This window comes from Bos grunniens, chromosome 20 (genome assembly GCF_055505025.1).
Source record: "Bos grunniens cultivar Pamir isolate PY7600 chromosome 20, Bosgru_T2T1.0, whole genome shotgun sequence".
Taxonomy (NCBI): Eukaryota; Metazoa; Chordata; class Mammalia; order Artiodactyla; family Bovidae; genus Bos; species Bos grunniens.
Window position 1 is genome coordinate 57404266 of NC_141184.1, and position 21643 is coordinate 57425908.

Sequence of the window (21643 nt, forward strand, 5' to 3'; positions counted from 1 at the left end):
GTGAAGAGAAACTAAAGAGCCTCTTGATGAAAGTGAAAGAGAAGAGTGAAAAAACTGGCTTGAAACTCAGCATTCAAAAAACTAAGGTCATGGCATCTGGTCCCATCACTAATGGCAAATGGGTGGGGAAACAATGGAAACAGTGACAGACTTTCTTTTTATGGGCTCCAAAATCACTGCAGATGGTAACTGCTGCCATGAAATTAAAAGACACTTGCTCCTTGGAAGAAAAGCCATCACCAACCTAGACAGCATATTAAAAATCAGAGATACTACTTTACCAGCAAAGGTCTGTCTAGTCAAAGCTATAATTTTTCCAGTAGTCATGTATGGATGTGAGAGTTGGACCTTAAAGAAGCTGAGTGCCGAAGAATTGATGCTTTTGAACTATGGTGTTGGAGAAGACTCTTGAGAGTCCCTTGGACAGCAAGGAGATCCAACCAGTCAATCCTAAAGAAATCAGTCCTGAATATTCATTGGAAGGACTGATGCTGAAGCTCCAATCCTTTGGCCACCTGATGCGAAGAACTGACTTATTGGAAAAGACCCTGATGCTGAGAAAGATTGAAGCAGGAGGAGAAGGGGATGACAGAGGATGAGATGGTGGGATGACATCACTAACTTGATGGACATGAGTTTGAGCAAGCTCTGGGAGTTGGTAATGGACATGAAAGCCTGGCATGCTGCAGTCCATGGTGTTGCAAAGAGTTGGACACGACTGACTGACTGAACTGAGCTGAGCTGAACCACAACAGTATGGTCACTCACCTAGAGCTGGACATCCTGGAGTGTGAAGTCAAGTGGACCTTAGGAAACATTACTACAAACAGAGCTAGTGGAGATGATGGAATTCCAGCAGAGCTATTTCAAATCCTAAAAGGTAATGTTGTAAAATTGACTGGTATGCTGAATGTGAAATGCTGCACTGAATATGTCAGAAAATTTGGAGAACTCAGCAGTGGCCATGGGACTGGTAAAGGTCAGTTTTCATTCCAATCCCAAAGAAAGACAATGCCAAAGAATGTTCAAGCTACTGCACATTTACAGTCGTTTCACATGCTAGCAAGGTAATGCTCAAAATCCTTCAAGCTAGGCTTCAGCAGTATGTGAACCAGGAACTTCTAGGTTTACAAGCTGGGTTTCAAAGAGACAGAGGAACCAGAGATGAAACCACCAACATTCATTGGATCATGGAGAAAGCAAGCAAGTTCCAGAAAAACATCTACTTCTACTTCACTGACTAAACTAAATCTTTTGACTGTGTGGATCACAACAAGCTGTGGACAATTCTTAAAGAGTTGGGAATACCAGACTTATTTGTCTGGGAATACCACCTTACTTGTCTCCTGAGAAACCTATTTGCAAGTCAAGAACGAACAGTCAGAACCTTACACGGAATAGCAGACTGGTTCAAAATTGGGAAATGAGTACAACAAGACTGTATATTGTCACCTTGCTTATTTAACTTATATGCAGAATACATCATATGAAATGCCATGCTGGATGAATTACAAGCTAGAATCAAGGTTGCCGGGAGAAATACCAACAACTGCGGATATGCAGATGATATTACTCTAATGGCATAAAGTGAAGAGGAACTAAAGAGAGTCTTGATGAAAGTAAAAGACGAGAGTGAAAAGGCTGGCTTGAAACTCAGCATTCAAAAAACGAAGATCATGGCATTCACTCCCCTCACTTCATGGCAAATAGAAGGGGAAAAAGTGGAAGTAGTAAAAAATTTTATTTTCTTGGGCTCCAAAATCACTATGGACAGTGACTGCAGCCATGAGATTAAAAGAAGCTTGCTCCTTGGAAGAAAGGCTAGGACAAATCTAGACAACATATTAAAAAGCAGAGACATCACTTTGCCAACAATGGTCTGTATGGTCAAAAGTATGGTTTTCCAGTTGTCATGTATAGATGTGAGAACTGGACAATAAAAAAGGCTGAGCGCCAAAGAATTGATGCTTTTGAATTGTGGTGCTGGAGAAGACTCTTAGGAGTCCCTTGGACTGCAAAGAGATCAAACCAGTCAGTCCTAAAGAAAATCAACCCTGGAAGGACTGATGTTGAATATTCACTGGAAGGACTGATGTTGAATATTCACTGGAAGGACTGATGTTGAACCTGAAGCTCCAGTATTTTCACTGCTTGATGCAAAGAGCCGACTCATTGGAAAAGACCCTGATGCTGAGGAAGACTGACAGCAAAAGGAAAAGAGGAGCTGCAAGAGATAAGATGGTTAGATGGCATCACTGACTCAGTGGACATGAATCGAAGCAAACTCTAGGTAGGAGATAGAACCGGGGAGCCTGGTCTGCTGTAGTCCATGGAGTCACTAAGAGTCATGCATAACTTGGCGACTGAACAACAAAAAGAAAGGTATTTTGCTTGTCGTAGTCCCAGCTCTCCTCTGAGCAAATGCCAGTCAGTATCACATTAGTTGGCTCTAAAAACAGACTGTCTTGCCACTTTCACCTCAAAAGAATAAGATCCATGTCTAGTAATTTTCTAGGAAGTTTTAAAATCATTCCACTAAGAAGTCTCCTTTGTTTTCATTTTTATTTATGTCCCCAGAGAAGACATTTCCAAATTTGTGAAAACCCACCATTAAAAACTGATGGGGTTTGCTTTTAAGTGATAGAGATACATGTTTGTAGACACATCCATGTAGAGATATGTGTTTATGAAATATATAAATATATAAACACATGCACATATACACACAGAGAAACAGGAAGCCCTGTAGGATATATACCAGATGTCCACAGTGGTTACTAATTCTTAGTGGTGGGATAGTAGATATTTTTATTTTGCTTGTGTGTATTTTCTAATATTTCTACAATAATTTCTTTCCATATTATAAAGCAAATACAATAAAAGTTTGTAGGCAGAATGGGTTTTTTTTTAATGAATAAGGTTTTAAAACAAAGGATGTTTTATTAACATTGTTTGAAGAGCTTAATCCTTTAATTACTACTTTAGAAACAAATAAAATATCTAAACCCTAACTCACTAGCAGCCCTTAAAATGCTTATGAGGATATTCTATAGGAATTTATAGTTTTTCCTTAAAACTCATCTCATTCAGCAATTGTGGTAATGTGTTTATTTTCAGCTATTATCTATGCAGGCATTAAATCTTACAAAAACATATAAGGCACTTTTCCCTATCATTTTTTAACAGTAATTTCCTTTGTTTCTTTTAGTTATTTTGACACCACCTGTCTTAGCGAGCTTAGGTTCTAGGCCACCAACACCTACTTAATTTTTTCATAAACTGTGGTCTTAATGATATTTTAGATAAATTCTGGAGCCTCCAAGTTACCATGACTATTAGATCTGTTTTTTACACATTGAACTATTACACATTTTCCCTTGTAAATATAAGTACGGTTAGCCCTTGAGCAACACAGCTTTGAACTTCATGGGTCCACTTATACTCAAATTTCTTTCAATAAATATATACTACAGTCCTGGACTAACCATGAATGGTTGCATAACCACAGAAGTAGAGAGAGGGCGGATTTTTAACTGCTCAGAGGGTGGGTGCCCTTATGCTGTTTAGGGGTCAACTATATTTCAGTACTGATTTCAGTGTGCCATTGTCTTAATTAGAAACTTGATTTTTTTTTTTTTAGACAGGTGGTATTTTATCCCATTTCACAATTATGTACCTTCTAAAACTGTAGAATAAATTTTTCTGATTTCTCTGCTCAAATTCTGAAACAAATTCTTAAGGTATAGCTGGAGACAATATGATTAATATTTAAGGCACTTGTTGTTTCCTCTTACCTGTAAAGGGCATGGGAGTCAAAAAGAAAATCAGAGGACTGGTCCCTTTTTTATAAAAATATACTCAACGTTATGGTTATATCCTACTTCTTTCACTTAACAATAGAATACTTCATGAATATAGTTTAATAATAGTGTAATCACACATTCACTGCTTTTTACCAAATTTATCTATTTTCTTATAAATAGACATTTAACATTTCCTTTTTCACTTGTATGAATATTGCTGCAGTGTACATCTCTTGCATAAGCCATTTTCGGTGTTTCAGATTATTTTTCTACATGTATTCCCAGGATTGGAATTACTGAATCAAAGGCAGCGAGCATTTATTGTTTCTGATACGTATAAAAAACTTTCCAAAGATGTCACTCCAGTTTACCCACCTTCCAGCAATTAATGTGTTCTTTCATTTCACCTTTCCCAACATCGACATCTTTATATTTTTGGAAATTTGTACAGTGAAAAGTGCTGTTTGTTGTTGGTGTTTTGTTTTTGACTTCACATTTCTTAGTGAAGTATTAATACCTCCCTATCCTGTGCACCCTAAAAACTTAGCTCTTAGTAAGCATGCATTTTAAAGTTTAAATGTCTTCTATATAAACAAGTTTATATCCCCCAAATCAGAAATAGTCAAATATTCCTGGGGGAAAATGTCAGTGCAAATACAAACAGGGCAATGTCAAGGTTTGTAAATATCAATCATGGTTATAATCGGAGGGCAGTTTTGTTATTTTCCTTCAAAGTTAGAAAATTGTTTTATGGAAGAATATTTTCTCTTCTACTAAATTTAAGTGTCTCTTCTGAAATTATATTTATCCTTATCAGGAAGTTTAGTAGTCCTAATTGTTATTTCAGACTCTTGCGCTGCTGAACCAGTTTAAATCTAAACTCACTCAAGCAATTGCTGAAACTCCTGAAAATGACATTTCTGAAACAGAAGTAGAAGATGATGAAGGATGGTAAGGCCTTTGATTTCTTTATATTAACTATGAACAAATGGACTCAGAGCAGAGACACTGTTAAAACAGTTTTATTATAGCATCTTTTCTTTTCAGACTTTACATTCAATTATATCCTCATCTTATATGGTCTCAATCTCCTTTTACTCCACTTCAGCTCAGTAAGCATAATGCTTTGTGTATTCCCACTGTTGTATTATCCAGTAGAATATACACAGGAAATATATGACACTATCCTTGCCCTAAATACTTGTCTAATATCATGGGAAAGATAAGACTCACGTTTAACAACTAGAAAACAGTCTTAGAAGATTCCGAGTCATTAATTTTTTTACACTTTCCCACAAACACTTTAGAACTCGTTAGTCCATTTCATAATCCTACTAAGTTCCTCTTCAAATTTATGATCTCCTGGATCCTAGCAATACATACACAGTTAACTCATTTTTATCTTTGGATATTTTTCAGCTTTAAAAGACACTGATAAGAAATAAAGGGATTAATGTCCTGTGCTTAGCACTTTATCCTATATTGGAGGGAAAAAAAAAAAAGAATTGTGCTTTCTCTTATCATTCTCCTCTGTCCTCCAGTTGACTTCACATGCAGTATATTAGGCCTCCCCACACCTAACTGCCTCCACCTCCCACAACACCCTGGCTCAGGCACGTTGCTGCAAGCAAGCCAGTGGGTCACCCCCACACATGACTCACTCTCTGGAGCCTCTGCACTGTCACAGTATGCCATCACCCCAACCCAGAACCTCAGCCTTACTTCCCTCTGCCAAACAGCGTCTCTCCCCCTTTCAAAACACTGTTCAGCACTCCCATGCTCCAGGAAACCAGTCAGCAAGATTTGTTGAGCACTCACAAATCTAGAGGGTGGAGGAAAGAGGGCTGGAACACATATTTAAAAGGACATAAAAACACTTGCTAAGAAAACATTTAAGCAAGTAAGACTCTGCAACTATATCTAACTTTAATCAAAAGGACCAGGTGGTGATGAGTTGAATGGGATGAAAGCACTTGTGTATTTCTCAGTCTGTAATTTCTGTATGATTTGGGTTATGATGCCAATGTTTGTAAAACCCTAAGTCTCTTTTAATAGGTTTCTATTGCTTATGTGTATTTGCTTATACTTAAATTCAAAGTTGCTTAAGACAGAAGCTGGCTCATCCCATAGTTCTTTGCCAAAGGTGAAGGCTCAGTGAGTGGTGAGTGACCCCCAGAGATAAATGCACATTGCACAGAACTCTCTGTTTTTTTCTATGACCGGACAGGTTTAGTTTTATTTTGGATTCCTTGAATGTCTCAAAATATCTTTCAAATGTTTCGGGTTCAGCCACCACACAAAAAAAAATGTTTTGCCAAGTCCTCTTCCTCTTATTTTTGAATCCATATGCATTTTTTAAGGAAATATGATCCATGTGTTTCTGATTCATTTACACTTAACTCATCAAGATGGTGTTTTGTAAGAGCAGTTTGATGCCCAATAAGTTTTTTTAACCTTTTTATAAGCCATTTAAGTCCTTTTTTATTGAACAGGAAAGTCACCAACAAATTTAAACCCAGAAATTTCATTTGAAACTCATAACCCACAGGATTCAAATTTACTTTCAACTTGGCAAGACCATTTAACTTCCCAAGGTTCTACCTAGTCCCTTGGTTCCATATCCTCTCATTTTGAATCCCTCATTAGCATCAGATATCAATTAGTGTTTTTGAAAGGGTCATTCTTATTTTTGATGTGATTTCACAATACAATCAATATTCTAACACCCTCATTAGAAAGTTAAAACAAACGGGAAAACTTCACCAGATTGGGGGTGGTGGTGGGAATAATCACAGGTCTAGAAATCTAGAACTAGAACTAGAAATTGGCTAGTTCTCCGTCTAGGAAACAAAAATAAGTGGTAAAGGAAGAGGCATTAGGATAAAGGAACCATTACCAGGTCTTCAGGGGGTTCCTTTCTGCTTCCAATTACAGTCACCTAACCAGAAAGTCTGGAGAAGGCAATGGCACCCCACTCCAGTACTCTTGCCTGGAAAACCCCATGGATGGAGGAGCCTGGTAGGCTGCAGTCCATGGGATTGCGAAGAGCCAGACACAACTGAGTGACTTCACTTTCACTTTTCCCTTTCATGCACTGGAGAAGGAAATGGCAACCCACTCTAGCATTCTCGCCTGGAGAATCCCAGGGATGGGGAAGCCTGGTAGGTTGCCATCTATGGGGTCGCACAGAATCGGACATGATTGAAGAGACTTAGCAGCAGCAGCAGCAGCAACCAGAAAGTCAAAAGTCTACACTATGTACCTACACACTTTTTGTATTTTTTTTTTAATCTAACATCTAATTAAAAAATATGGGGCTCTTATCTACCGCCTTTCTGTTGCAGTGTAAACTATTGAAATTTTGTAACCTGATAAGCAATGGCATCACTTCTGTTCATAAATAAACCAGTATAAACCAGTTCAGCTTTATCAAATCCCTGGTGATTTAGATCATCTCTCACAAAATATATTCCACTAGGAAAAGATGTCTTATATTCAGAATGATTTATAGCAAATATTATGAGTGCATGGCATATGCATGTGTGTTATGCATAAATTACATGGTTCCCAGACTGTTTTGTAGGTCACGCTTGCCACTTTTCTAAGAAGTGAAAGTCAGCCAGTGCTGTACAACACTGTCAGGGCCTGTTATCTGAGGTAAAATGATTGCTTCTAAGACATTTTTATGTGTCCGCATGAGTGACCACACATTGAGGGATCATTTTCATTTTCTGTCAAGATAGAAACCATTACCAATTTGTTATGTTTTCTTTTACTTGGCAAACTGTTCTATTCGCATTTTTGGCCGAGCTGCTGTATTGGCATGGTATACAACAGACATTTGGGTACCATTCAGCTGCGTTCTACTTTTTATGCAAAAAAAAGTGGGAAGGGGAGAGAAAGAAAAGAAATATGATTCTATTGTAAACACCGTATATGGTGTTTGATAATTATTCCCAGATTTCACTGTCTAACAAGGCATTTAAGAAAGTGTTATTAGTAGATCTAAGCTGAAGTGTGTGATAGAAATTTTTCACTCAGAACGATTAGCATTCCTCCTTTGCTGGGATATATACTGCCAATATTTGATAGTGGCAGTGGCGGGCACCAGATTCTAGTGCAGCAGCTAAAGGAACCTCTTGGCCATGACATTCCTTCTTCCCATCCTACATCCCATAACATCACATGCTCTTCTAGATATAGAAACCAACTTCAAACATGGATTTTATAAAACCAATTAGATACATAGCAGGAGTTATCAGCCAAAGGATTTGTATGACCATGTAGATGAAGTCCATATGCCATTTTGAGTTTAGTTAGATAAAGCTTGGTTAGCTCCCAAAAAAGTTTTGAGAGTTGTGTCTGACAAGGCAGTAGGGAGACTTATAAAAAAAAAGAAAGCCACCTGCTCCTTATGCAACAAAATTAGCATTCCAAGAGGAGGGGAAAAAATTAAGTCTATGAGAGTAGACTGCAGTCTTGTGAACATTAACTATTCACTACTGTGTTCCATTGAAACTTCTTTCCAGATCGTTAACATAAAACTTCACAACAAATGTACATGATAAAATAATAAACAGTATAAATGTCTATCTGCCTTCATCCCTTTTTCTCTTCTCTCTCTCCCTTCACCACTTTCCCTTAGTACACACAATATTCAGTAATATAAGAATAGGAAAACACTAACAATTGCAATGGTTGCCTTAAGTAAATTGGAGAAGGAAATAGCAACCCATTCCAGTATTCTTGCCTGGAGAATCCCAGGGACAGAGGAGCCTGGCGGGCCACGGTTCACGGGGTCACAAGAGTTGGATACGACTTAGCAGCTAAACCACCATCACCACCTCAAGTAAAGATTTTATTATATAAGGAAAAGATATTCACTGTAGAAAAACCAGAGTATAGATTCCTCAAAAGAAGTAAAGTAAATCACCTGTGATCCCAAACTCAACAATAAGTGGTATTAATTTATGCATGTATATATGCCCTTCCACATACTTATGCATATTTTCAGCAGAAATGAGATTATATAATGCTACAGTCTTATAATTTGCTTTTTGTCCCCTCAGCTATGTATAATAAATACTTTCCCTTGTGATATAAAACTTTATGATGTTCTGTTTGTATTCTGTACTGTGGCCATATAGTATTCCCTTAAATGCTGAACCACGTTTTACTTGGTCAGTTCCTTGTTGTTGGATGTTTAGGCTCTTTCCAGTTTTTATTATTATACACAGCACTGTAATGAACATCCTTATATCTGTGTCACTGCCAGTTTTCTCAGGATAAATTTATAAAACTGGAATTGCTTAGTCAGTGGGTATGCATGTTAGACTCTGCTAAATATTTTCAAGTGGCCCTAGCAAAATGTCATTCCAATTTATACTCCCAAGTAAATATCTTTTTTATGACTTGCTTTTAGGACTGTTAGAATCGTAAGAATTAATTATGGTACTTTGTAACGCTTAGTGAAAGAGTATAACATTTCAGAAGAAATGCTTTTCCCTTGTAAACTTTTAAAAAATACCCAGTCTGGTTTGCTTCTGTTTTTAATATATCAATAGCTGGTACATATTTCAACATAACTCCTCAAGATTGTCAGCTCTAAGTATCCTTGTTCTTGGTTCTGAAAAAGTCTTCAAGATAATCCTTTGTGTTAGAACTTTAGGATCTAGAATTTTTTTCCCATTTTATTGTTACACTTTGGCTTGCATTAAAAATCAGTTTTGTCTATCAGCCAGACAGTTTGTTTCTGCTAAAGACTAGAGTTCTGAGAACCACGTTAGCATAGCATAGAAGCAACAAGTACCAGTTGTCTTGAGTATCCAACACAGTGAAAATTTAATAATGTAGATTTAAAAAAAGATTAGAAACTGTTAGACAAATTTGGACCTCACTATAAGATACCATTAACGGATATAGCCTCATTTCATTCCTTGTACTAGCAAAGCTATAAACACCTTTTGTATGTAATACTATAATTACAAATGTAATGCATACTGTGTATGATTTGGTCATGTGTTGAATGAAAGGTGCTGTGACAACAAATGAGTATTTTAACTGTATTCCCCACTTCAAGCAGCACATTGCCAGGCAAGGATAATAACTTGGTGTTAGTTCAGTTCAGTCACTCAGTCATGTATGACTCTTTGCAACCCCATGGACTGCAGCACGCCAGGCTTCCCTGTCCATCACCAACTCCCAGAGCTTGCTCAAACTCATGTCCATCCAGTCGGTGATATCATCCAACCATCTCATCCTCTCTTGCCCCCTCCTCTTCCTGCCTTCAATCTTTCCCAGCATCAGGGCTTTTTCTAAGGAGTCAGTTCTTCACATCAGGTGGCCGAAGTATTGGAGCTTCAGCATCAGTTTTTCCAATGAATGTTCAGGACTGTTTTCCTTTAGGATTGACTGGTTTGATCTCCGTGAAGTCCTAGGGTCTCTCAAGAGTCTTCTCCAACACCACAGTTCAAAAGCATCAATTCTTTAGTGCTCAGCTTTCTTTAGGGTCCAACTCTCACATCCATACATGACTACTGGAAAAACCATAGCCTTGACTATAGGGACCTTTGTCGGCAAACTAATGTCTCCATTTTTTAATATGCTGTCTAGGTTTGTCATAGCTTTTCTTCCTAGGAGCAAGCTTTTCTTCCAAGATAAGATGAGGGCAAGTCCTTCTACTCCACCATCTGTTCAGCAGCCTGAAAGTGAAAGTCGCTCAATCATGTATGTCTCTTTGCGACCCCATGGACTATAAGTCCATGGAATTCTCTAGGCCAGAAACTGGAGTAGGTAGCCACTCCCTTCTCCAGGGGATCTTCCCAACCCAGGGATCAAACCCAGGTCTCGCAGACTGCAGGTGGATTCTTTACCAGCTAAGCCATCAGAAAAGCTGAAGAATACTGGAGTGGGTAGCATATCCCTTCTTCAGCAGATCTTCCCAACCTAGGAATCAAACCAGGGTCTCCTGCATTGCAGGCGGATTCTTTACCTGCTGAGCTACCAGGGAAGCCAAGTTGGTGTAGGCAAACACAAATACAGCTTTAAGGAGACTATGAGGCTAATGAAAGCCCAGATTAGCCACCTAAGAGATCTTTACCCTTTAGTGATAAGAAGAACTGCAGGTCTCAAACTATTGGTCTCTGGGCCACTTTTATACTCTTAAAAAATTTTGAGGACCCCAAAGAGCATTTGTTTATGTGAAATATATTTATTGATATTTAGCTTATTAGGAATTAATAATAGAAATTTTAAATCACTTCAAAATAACAATAATGAACCTATTACATTTAATGTAAGTAATGTACTTTTATGAAGAATAATTATATTTTCAAAGCAGAAAATAATTATATTCTCAGCAGCAAAAAAACTGAAGAGAGTGGTATTTATTTACATTTTCTCATATCTCTTATGTCCAGCATAACAGGAAGAGCTGGTTCTCATATCTGCATTCCACTCTGTTTTGATCTAATACATCATGTGTTCTCTGAAAATTTTCTCTGCACGTTCATGAGAGGATGAGAATAATGAGGGTAAATAATGTCTTAGTATTCATAGAAAATAATTTCGACATTGCAGGGACAGTGACCCCCAACATTTTGAGAACTGCTGAGTTAGAGCACCTTTAGTCACTGTGTGTGTCACGGTGGTCCTCACTTATCAGAGGGTATGACCCAATCTGTAAGTCCTGGGAAGCTTTATTCCAGATCCTGGATTGTGATCCTTGTTCTCAAGTGGTACCAAAGTGGTGCTTTCTGAAGTAAATGTGCCCAACACCGTTGACCTAGACTTGGTACTGTTGTTCTTGTTCAGTCACCCAGTCGTGTCCAACTCTTTGCAACCCCATGGACCACAGCACACCAGCCCTCCTTGTCCCTCTCCATCTCCCGAAGTTTGTCTAAGTTCATGTCCACTGCATCAGTGATGCCATCCAGCCATCTCATCCTCTGACGCCCTCATCCTGCTTCTGCCCTTAATCTTTCCCAACATCAGGGACTTTTCCAGTGAGTCAGCTGTTCTCATCAGATGACCAAAATACTGGAACTTCAGCTTCAGCATCAGTCCTTCCAAAGAGTATTCAGGGTTGATTTCCCTTAAGATTGACTGGTTTGATATCCTTGCTGTCCAAGGGACTCTCAGGAGTCTTCTCCAGCACCACTGTTCAAAGGCATCAATTCTTTGGTGCTCTGCCTTCTTTATGGTCCAGCTCTCACAACCGTATGTGACCACTGGGAAGACCATAGCCTTGACTGTACAGACCTTTGTCAGCCAAGTGATGTCTGTGCTTTTCAACATGCTGTCTAGGTTTGTCGTTTTCCTGTCAAGAATCAATCATCTTCTGATTCATGGCTGCAGTCACCATCCACAGTGATTTTAGAGCCCAAGAAGAAGAAATCTGTCACTACTTCCACTTTTTCCCCTTCTGTTTGCCATGAAGTAATGGGGCCAGATGCCATGATCTTAGTTTTTTCATATTTAGTTTTAACCTGGCTGTTTCACTCTCCTCCTTCACCCTCAAGAGGCTCTTTAGTTCCTCTTTGCTTTCTGCCATTAGAGTGGTATCATCTGCATTCTTGAGGCTGTTGAAGTTTCTCCTGCCTATCTTGATTCCAGCTTGTAACACATCCAGGCCGGCATTTCTCATGTGCTCAGGGTATAGGTTAAACAAACAGGGTGACGGCAGACAGCCCTGTCGTACTCCTTTCTCAATCCAGAACCTATCAGTTGTTCTATACAGGGTTCTAACTGTTGCTTCTCAACCCATGCATGTTTCTCAGGAGACAGGTAAGATGATCTGGTATTCTCATTTCTCTGAGAGCTTTCCACAGTTGGTTATGATCCACACAGTCAAAGGCTTTCGCGTAGTCAATGAAACAAAGGTAGATGTTTTTCTGGAATTCCTTTGCTTTCTCTGTGATCCAGCAAGTGTTGGCAATTTGATCTCTGGTTCCTCTGCCTTTTCTAAACCCAGCTTGGATGTCTGGAAGTTCTGAGTTCGCCAAGACTTTAAGCATGATCTTGCTAACATGGGAGATGAGTGCGATTGTCTGATGGTTTGAACATTCTTTAGTTCAAATTGACCTTTTCCAGTCCTGTGGCCACTGCTGGGTCTTCCAAATTTGCTGAAATATTGAGTGCAGCACTTTGATAGCATCATCCTTTAGGCTTTTGAATAGCTCCACTGGAATTCCATCGCATCCACTAGCTTTATTGACAGCAGTGCTTCCTAAGGCCCACTTGACTTCACACTCCAGAATGTCTGGCTCTGGGTGACTGACTAAACCATCGTAGTTATCCAGCTCATTAAATCTTTTTTGTACAGTTCTTCCATGTATTCTTTCCATCTCTTCTTGATCTCTTCTGCGTCTACTAGGTCTCTACCGTTTCTGTCCTTTATTGTACACCTTTTCAGGTGAAATGTTCCCTTGATATTTCCAGTTTTCCTGAAGAGATGTCTAGTCTTTCCCCTTCTGTTGTTTTCCTCTGTTTTTATGCACTGTTCATTGAGGAAGGCCTTCTTGTCTCTCCTTGTTATTCTTTGGAACTCTGTGTTTAGTACCTTTCCCTTTCCCCCTTGATTTTCACTTCTCTTCTTTCTTCAGCTATTTGTAAAGCCTCTTCAGATAACCAGTTTGCAACAGGTCCTGCATACAGGTTTCTCAGGAAGCAGGTAAAGTGGTCTGGTATTCCCATCTCTTAAGAATTTTCCGCAGTTTGTTGTGATCCACACAGTCAAAGGCTTTAGAGTAGTAAATGAAGCAGATGTTTTTTCAGGATTCTCTTGCTTTTTCTGTGACCCAATGGATGTTGGCAATTTCATCTCTGGTTCCTCTGCCTTTTCTAAATCCAACTTGAACATCTGGAAGTTCACAGTTCACATATTGCTGAAACCTGTCTTGGAGAATTTTGAGCATTACTTTGCCAGCATGTGAGATGAGTGCAAATAGTTTGAACACTCTTTAGCATTGCCCTTCTTTGGGACTGGAATGAAAACTGACCTTTTCCAGTCCTGTGGCCACTGCTGAGTTTTCCAAATTTGCTGGCATATTGAGTGCAGCCCTTTCACAGCATCATCTTTTAGGATTTAAAATAGCTCAACTGGAATTCCATCACCTCCACTAGTTTTGTTCTTAGTGATGCTTCCTAAGGCCCACTTGACTTTGGACTCGAGGATGTCTGGCTTTCATCAAGAGGCTCTCTAGTTCCTCTTCACTTTCTGCCATAAGGATGGAGCAAGTATCTTTTATTTTGTGGCTGCAGTCACCATCCACAGTGATTTTGGAGCCCAGGAAAATAATATCTGTCACTGCTTCCACTTTTACCCCTTCTGTTTGCCATGAAGTGATGGGACCAGATGTCATGATCATAGTTTTTTGAAAGTTGAGTTTTTTTGTTTTTTTAATTTTTTAATGAAGGATAATTGCTTTACAGAATTTTGTGGTTTTCTGTCTTACATCAACAAGAATCAGCCATAGGTACATCCATGTTCCCTCCCTCCCGGAACTCCCTCCCATCTCCCTCCCCAACCCACGCTTCAGCTTATCTCAGAGCCCCTGTTTGAGTTCCCTGAGTCATACAGCAAATTCCTATTGGCTATCTGTTTTATATATGGTATTGTAAATTTCTATGTTATGCTCTCCATACATCTCCCCTTCTCCCTCCCTTCCTCCTACAGTGTCCCACAGGTCTGTTCTGTATGTCTGAAGTAAGTCAGAAAGAGAAATATAAATATCGTATACTGACACATATATATGGAATCTGAAGAGATGGCACTGATGAATTTATTTTCAGGGCAGCAATGGAGAATGTTGAGTTTTTAAGTCAGCTTTTTCACTCTCCTTTTTCATCTTCATCAAGAGGCTCTTTAGTTCCTCTTCACTCTCTGCCATTAGAGTGTCATCAGCATATCTGAAGTTGTTGGTATTTCTCCTGGCACTCTTGATTCCAGCTTGTGATTCATCCAGCCTGGCATTTTGCCTAATGTACTCTGCATGTATGTTAAATAAGTAGGATGACAAAATACAGCCTTGCCATTCTCCTTTCCCAATTTGGAACCAGTCAGTTATTCCACGTCCAGTCCTAACTGTTGCTTCTTGACCCATATACAGGTTTCTCAGGAGACAGGTAAGTTGGCCTGGTACTCCCATCTCTTGTTACAAATCTTCCACAGTTTGTTGTGACCCACAAATTCAAAGGCTTTAGCATAGTCAATGAAACAGACGTAGATGTTTTTCTGGAATTCCCTTGCTTTCTCCATGATCCAGGGAATGTTGGCAATTTGATGTCTAGTTTTTCTTTCACTTTAGCAGTATATATTTAAAGTTCTTCCATGTCTTTTCATATTTTTTATAGCGCGTTTCTTTTTAACAATGAATAATGTTCCATTGTCTAAATGTAGTATAGTTTATTTATCCATTTACCTACTAAAGGGTATCTTGGTCGCTTCCAAGTTTTGACAGTTACAATTAAAGGTACTATAAAGCTCTATGTGTAGGTTTTTGTGTAGACATATGTTTCTGGATAAATACCAAGGAACAAGATTGCTGTATTGTATGGTAAGAGTACATTTATTTTTGTAAGAAATTGCCAAACTATCTTCCAGAGTGGTTGTTTCATTTTGTATTCCCACCAGCAATGAATAGGATTCCCTGCTCTATGTCTTCAGCAGTATTTGGTGTTGTGTTTTGGACTTTGGCCATTGTGATAAGTGTGGTGGTGGTTTAGTTGCTAAGTCGTGTTGACCCTTGGGACCCCATGGACTGTAGCCTACCAGGCTCCTCTGTCCATGGGATTTCCCAGGCAAGAATACTGGAGTGGGTTGCCATTTCCTTTTCCAGAGGATCTTCCTAACCCAGGAATCGAACTCAGGTCTTCCGCATTGCAGGGATTCTTTACCGACTGAGCTGTGGAGTAGTATCCAGTTGTTGCATTAATTTGCAATCCCCTAACGACCTGTGATGTTGATCACCAGAGCTTCCCTGGTGGCTCAGCTGGTAAAGAATCTGAAATGCAGGAGACCTGGGTCCAATCCCTGAGTTGGGAAGATCCATGAAGAAGGGAACGGCTACCCTCTCCACTGTTCTTGCCTAGAGAATTCCATGGACAGAAGAGCCTGGCAGGCTGCAGTCCACGGGGTCGCAAAGCGTTGGGCACAACTGAGCAACTAGCACTTTCACTTTCTTTTTACCTTTCTCAATGACCTGTGATGTTGATCATCATCTTGCATGCTATTTGCCATCTATGTATTTATGTTGGTAAGGTGGATACTAAGGTTTTTTGCTCACTTTTTAATTAGCAAACAAATTAAAAATTTTCTAGTTGTTGAGTTTTATGAGTTCTTTGTATATTTTGAGTAACAGTTCTCTATCAGATGTATCTTGGGCAAATATTTTCTCCTAGTTTGTAGCTTGTCTTCTCATTCACTTGACATCGTGTTTCATAGAAGTGTTTTAATTTTAATGAAGTCCAGCTTATACATTTTTTTCCCATAGATCACACCTTTGATACTGTATCTAAAATATCCACTGTCATGTAGGTTTTCTCCTATGTTATCTCCTAGGCATTTTATACTTTTTACATTAGGTCTATGGTCAGTTTTGAGTTAATTTTTGTGAAGGGTGTAAGGTCTGTCTAGATTCAGTTTTTGGGGTGGTTTTTTTTTTTTTTTTTTGCTTGTGGAGTGTTTATGTTTTCATAGACTTTCTGTTTTGAGATATCTTCAGGGTTACTTTAATGTGAAATCTCATCATTTCTTTTAAAACCACTTGTTAAGTATACTTTTAGCCAATTACCAGTTATTCAGATTAATCAGTAAGATTATACAAAATATCTGACAATCAGTAAGTATACATCCTTTTTATGGTTTTTTGTTTTTGCTGTTCTACTGATAGTGGACTTCCCATCTGGCACAGCGGTAAAAAGAAAAATCCACTTGCCAATGCAGGAGATGCAAGAGATGCAGGTTCGGTCCCTGGGTTGGGAAGATGCCCTGGAGTAGGAAATGGCAACCCCCTCCAATATTCTTGCCTGCAATATCCCATGGACAGAGGAATTTGGCAGGTTACAGTCCATGGGGTTGCAGAGTCAGATATGACTGAGCACACACATACATACACACTGGTAGTAGGAGATTAAGGTGGCTCTGGATCCCACCAATTCATTCTTAAAGCAAATACTTACATGTGCTGCATTTCAGGCACCCTGCTATCTTCCCTTATTCAAACCTCCCAAGAGCATCATAAGACTCTAAGGTTAGAGAGCAACTGTGGTGGATTTATTTCTAACTCTATCAGATAGGTTAGTATTACTTTCATCCTATAAATGAAGAAACTGAGGATCAAACGGATCATTTATCCAAGATCACACAGGAATAAATAGTGAAGCTGTCAGTCACACTTAAGAGCCCATCCTGCCTCCAGAACACCAGCTCCTCTCAACAGTCATTTGAACATGAAGTAATAATCTGCAGGATGAGAAGAAATCATAATAATTAGTAGGATGAGTAGGACTTTCAGAGACTTTTGATTCCAAATAATATCTGTCTTCTGGAGCTGGTTACAGAGTATATTACCCATTCTCATCTTTAGAATACTTTCCACGTTCCTTTAAAAAAAAATACGTTCATGGAGGCTGTCTGTAATGCCATATATTGAATCATTTCCTAATTATACAGTGGTCTGTTAAATTATAGCACCTGGTTCAAATCCCTCCTGTCACAATGACTGCAGCAAGAGGCCTCTCTTGCAAGCCTCAGTTTCTTCACCTGTAAAATAGAGATGACAATACATACCTCAGAGTTATTATTAGAGTTAAATGAGCTAATTAATGTAAAGTAGTCAACAGAGTGCCTGACTCTTAGGAAATGCTCAGGAAATGTTAGGTGTGAGAGAAGGAGGGTGCATGGTACCAGGGTAGTATTGATAAAGCCTGCCAAATTACCCAGACAACACAAACTAAATAAACTGGCAAAATGTTAGTTATACAGTCCTCTCATTGTAATAACCTCAAAGAAAAAATAACATAAAGAAAAGGCAAATGTTCATTTACTTTTGTTACCTGTGACCTAGAAGGAATGTAGACATAGTCATTAAATTGGCTAGTAGTGCTCAGTGGTTCTATTCTAAAATCTGTTGAGAAAAGGGGTAAGTATAGTCAAGCAGGTTCTTTAGATGAATCCAGATTATAAAATGCTTAATATTCTGAAGTCTGTCTGACAGACTTCAGCTAATGCAAATATGGCATTCATAGAAAGAGAGGAGGAGAGTGGGAATACACAATCATAGATTGTAGACTCTCTCCAGAAGCTTCCCCCCCTCCCCACAACGGACAGCGTTTTGGAACAAAGAAAACTATACAGGCATAAGCAGTTTACTTCTATTAAATAGTAAGTCTAAGGGACTTCCCTGGTGCTCCAGCGGCTAGGACTCCGAGCTCAGAGGGCAAGGGGCCCAGGTTCAGTCACTGGTCAGGGAACTAGATCCCACACGCTGCAACTAAGACCCAGTTTAGCCAAATAAATAATTTTTTTTTTTTTTTTAGTTTAAGGAGCAAGCAAAGGTCCTTGGGATTAGCACAATGTAGTTAAAAAGTCATTTCTCAATGGTAGTTTCAAACAGCAATAAAGCCGGTATAAAATGAGAGACTGGAAGTTGCCATCGTACACAGGCAATCGAGAAATTCTCAGCAAACCATATCTGAAGTTATATGATGCTTAAAGCAAGATAGGAAAACCCAAGTAGTAGGATTTCAGGCAAAATTTAAGGAAAGACTATACATAAATTGTACGTAGTCTTGTTTGTATTTCTCTAAAGGCAGTTTTAAACAATGTGTCATTTTCTTTCATAAGAAAGAGTTTTGTTGTTTGTTGTTCAGTCGATCTCAGTCATGTCTCTTTGTGACCCCATGGACAATGAATTATAAAACATTGAAAAAGAAAAGAAAAAATCGTTTTAATCTTATATCCCACAGGTAATCATCACTGTGCTTTTGTCTAGACTAAGAACACTTACTTTTTTATTATAAGCCTTTCATCAGTGAATAATCCAGTAGTTAAAATTTTGTGTATCCACTGTTATTTCTTAGGCTAAAGGAATTTAAACCGCTGAGCCAGGTATGCATTTTTTTATTTTAATTCAGGTATATTTTACAGATTAAAAAATTCACAGTTCTTATTGTTCATTTTTAGAATTTTAATAATTATATACAGCCATTGTAAACACCACCAGAACAAGCCAGAACACATACAATACCCCAGAAAGTTTCCTCACGCCCCTTTTCAGCCAGTCACCTCACCCAACCACTCTCTGATTTCTGTCAGCTCAGGTATGCCTTTGATGACACTTTTGCTGGACTGAATTCCAGAAAATTGAGTCATCTGTGCCTTTACCGCAGTGTATGAAGTTGCTGGGTTCTCCATACTCTAGGTATTATTTATGTATGTGCTGTAGTATATCCCAGGAAACAGATACAGTCGGCTTTGCCAGTTTCTACTCTGCATTATTTTCTGTTTGTTTGTTTACTGGTAAAGTGAACTTGTTAAATATGTTAACTGGCCATTTATATTTCATTGTTGTTTTGGTGATGGTTAGTTGTATACTCTAAGATGATTATACATTTCTTATTGTTTTACAAAAGTTCTTAAATATTAAGAATGATATTATTTGCTTTAAATATTTTTACGAGTTTGTCACTGCCTTACAGTTTGTTTATAGAGGTTTTTGTTTTTGTTTTGAAGAGTTTTACATTTGCATTGCCAAATCTGCCAATCTTTTTCTCCGTGTTTTCTGCCCAGTTTCATCTTCAGGCCTTTAAAAATCCCAGGATTATAAATACCTAGTTGTATGTTTCTCGAGTAATTTTATGGTTTTATTTTTAATTTTACATCTTTACTCTATCTGGAATTGATTTAGTGTATTATAGTATGTTAATGTTACAAATTTTTTCCCTAAATTACTAATCACCACAATTGAATAGTCCTGTGTTTCCCCACCGACATTAAACATGTCCTTTATGATGTAATAGGTCTTACATACATTTTTGGATCAGCTTCATTATTGTACATGGATTTTTCTATCTATTCCTGTGTCAGTACCTCAATACTGTAGCAGTGTAATACTATTTAATATTTGGTAAGCAAGTTGGACTTTATTGTTCAACATTTTATTTTTACTGTAAACGCTTAAACAGCTGGTTGGTGTGCTATGTTCTTATTTTGTTTTAGTTTACCACACCTGGAGAAACCTTAAGACAGTTGACCATGAAATCAGTAAAAAGCCCTCATTATTTAACAGGTGGCCACTACCTGAATTGTGGCCCTAGAGCCAAGAAGGAAGTAATCAATCCTACGCAAACCCCCTTCCTTCAAAGTACTGGAAAAGATTGTGTGCGGAAAATAAGTAGTGTGAGGAATAAAAAGAACAAAATCTAGGATATTTGATTGCCATTTTCTATTATGGGTATATAAAAGTTTTTATGAGAAGTTTGATCGGAATTTTTCCATCTCCGTAGTGCTGAACAAAAGCACAAAGGCTCCACAAAGGCAGAGGGCAGACAGTTCTCACTCATGTTTATAAGGCGTGAACTCCAAGGGCATCTAGGGTGGCCATGCATAAACGCAAGTCACAGAGCCCACTTCCAAAGACATTAACTAATAATCTTTCTACCACCTGACATTTTGGATTATTAATACCCTTTTTCTTCTCTAGCACTAGTGGATAATCAAGTTACATATAATAATAATGTTCTGTCTTTGTGTTCAGATAGTTCACTTGACCAGGATAAATAAAACAGTGGGCTTGAGCTATTTTTCTAAGTAGAAGTAAACCATAGTAAGAAGTTAGCTTTTACTGAACATTTTCAAAACACCTTTTTTAAACCTGTAAGTTTGATATTGTTCTTAGGCCCAGATTCTATGGGAAGAATCTGAGACACAGAAAGGTTACATAACTTTGGTCAAGATCTCATAGCTAGGAAGTGGTAGATTTCAGAAATAGCCAATCATGTTTGACTCAGTGATTTGATTCTGTTTGTTTTCAAAAACATTACCTTGTTTGTGATTTTGTATTTCAATAATGCATATTTTTCATATTTCTAATAATGCAGTATTGTTTCAAACTGTAGTAACTAGGTCAGACAAGTGACTTCGGGACTTTAATTCTTGATCAAAAATTGTCTGACCATCTTTAGATCATGGAAAATGTTAAATTCATGGCCCTACTATTATAATCCCTATATTATTTGAAGAATTATAATTCAGAAGGTTACTCAAAATGTTGTTTAACTTGAACAAGAAGTACCTGTGATTTATCTGTAATTTTTCTTAAAAATATAAATAGAGTGGTTGATTATGGAGTTTGAAGTTAGACCTGATTTTGAATGCTACTTTGGAAGTTTACTAGCTGTGTGATCTTGGACAAATTATATATCCTTTCTTAGACTGTTCCTTAAAGTGTAAATTGGGTATCATAAGAGTACCTTCCTGATAGGTATATCTGTGGATTAAGTGAAATACTGGTAGCATGGTGTCTGGAACAATCAGTGCTCCAGAAAGTGTTTTATTCTCATTCAGTGTTGTCCCTGATATTTTTAAGAATTCATTTGTCTATATTTGACTACTGTCAGTATATTGAGATGATGATTGGAATTTATAGCATTTCTATAATATTTGACAGTTTTTGAGACCTTTACCTAATTAGCCCACAAGTTACAGTGTTTAGTTTTTATTGTAATTCTTAATATTCTGAGAAAAAATTGAGATCTGATATTTTTATGGTAGACGGTACTACCTCATAAATGAAATGTTGGGGTTTTTTCCCTTGATGCAAGTGCTGGAAAGAAATTAG

General features: G+C 38.2%; 1 protein-coding gene across 16 annotated transcripts in view; it reads left to right on the plus strand.

Moving 5' to 3' along the window:
• CWC27 (CWC27 spliceosome associated cyclophilin) overlaps positions 1–21643 on the plus strand; it is a 271711-nt gene that overhangs the window by 221149 nt on the left and 28919 nt on the right. For all 16 annotated transcript variants that reach the window (XR_015148865.1, XR_015148866.1, XR_015148862.1 and 13 more), the window contains one exon: positions 4651–4754. Coding sequence is in view for 10 of the 16 variants with exons in the window: in XM_086361937.1 (XP_086218063.1) it covers positions 4651–4754 (104 nt within the window). In the remaining 6 variants the exon portion in view is untranslated. The remainder of the gene's footprint in view (positions 1–4650; positions 4755–21643) is intronic.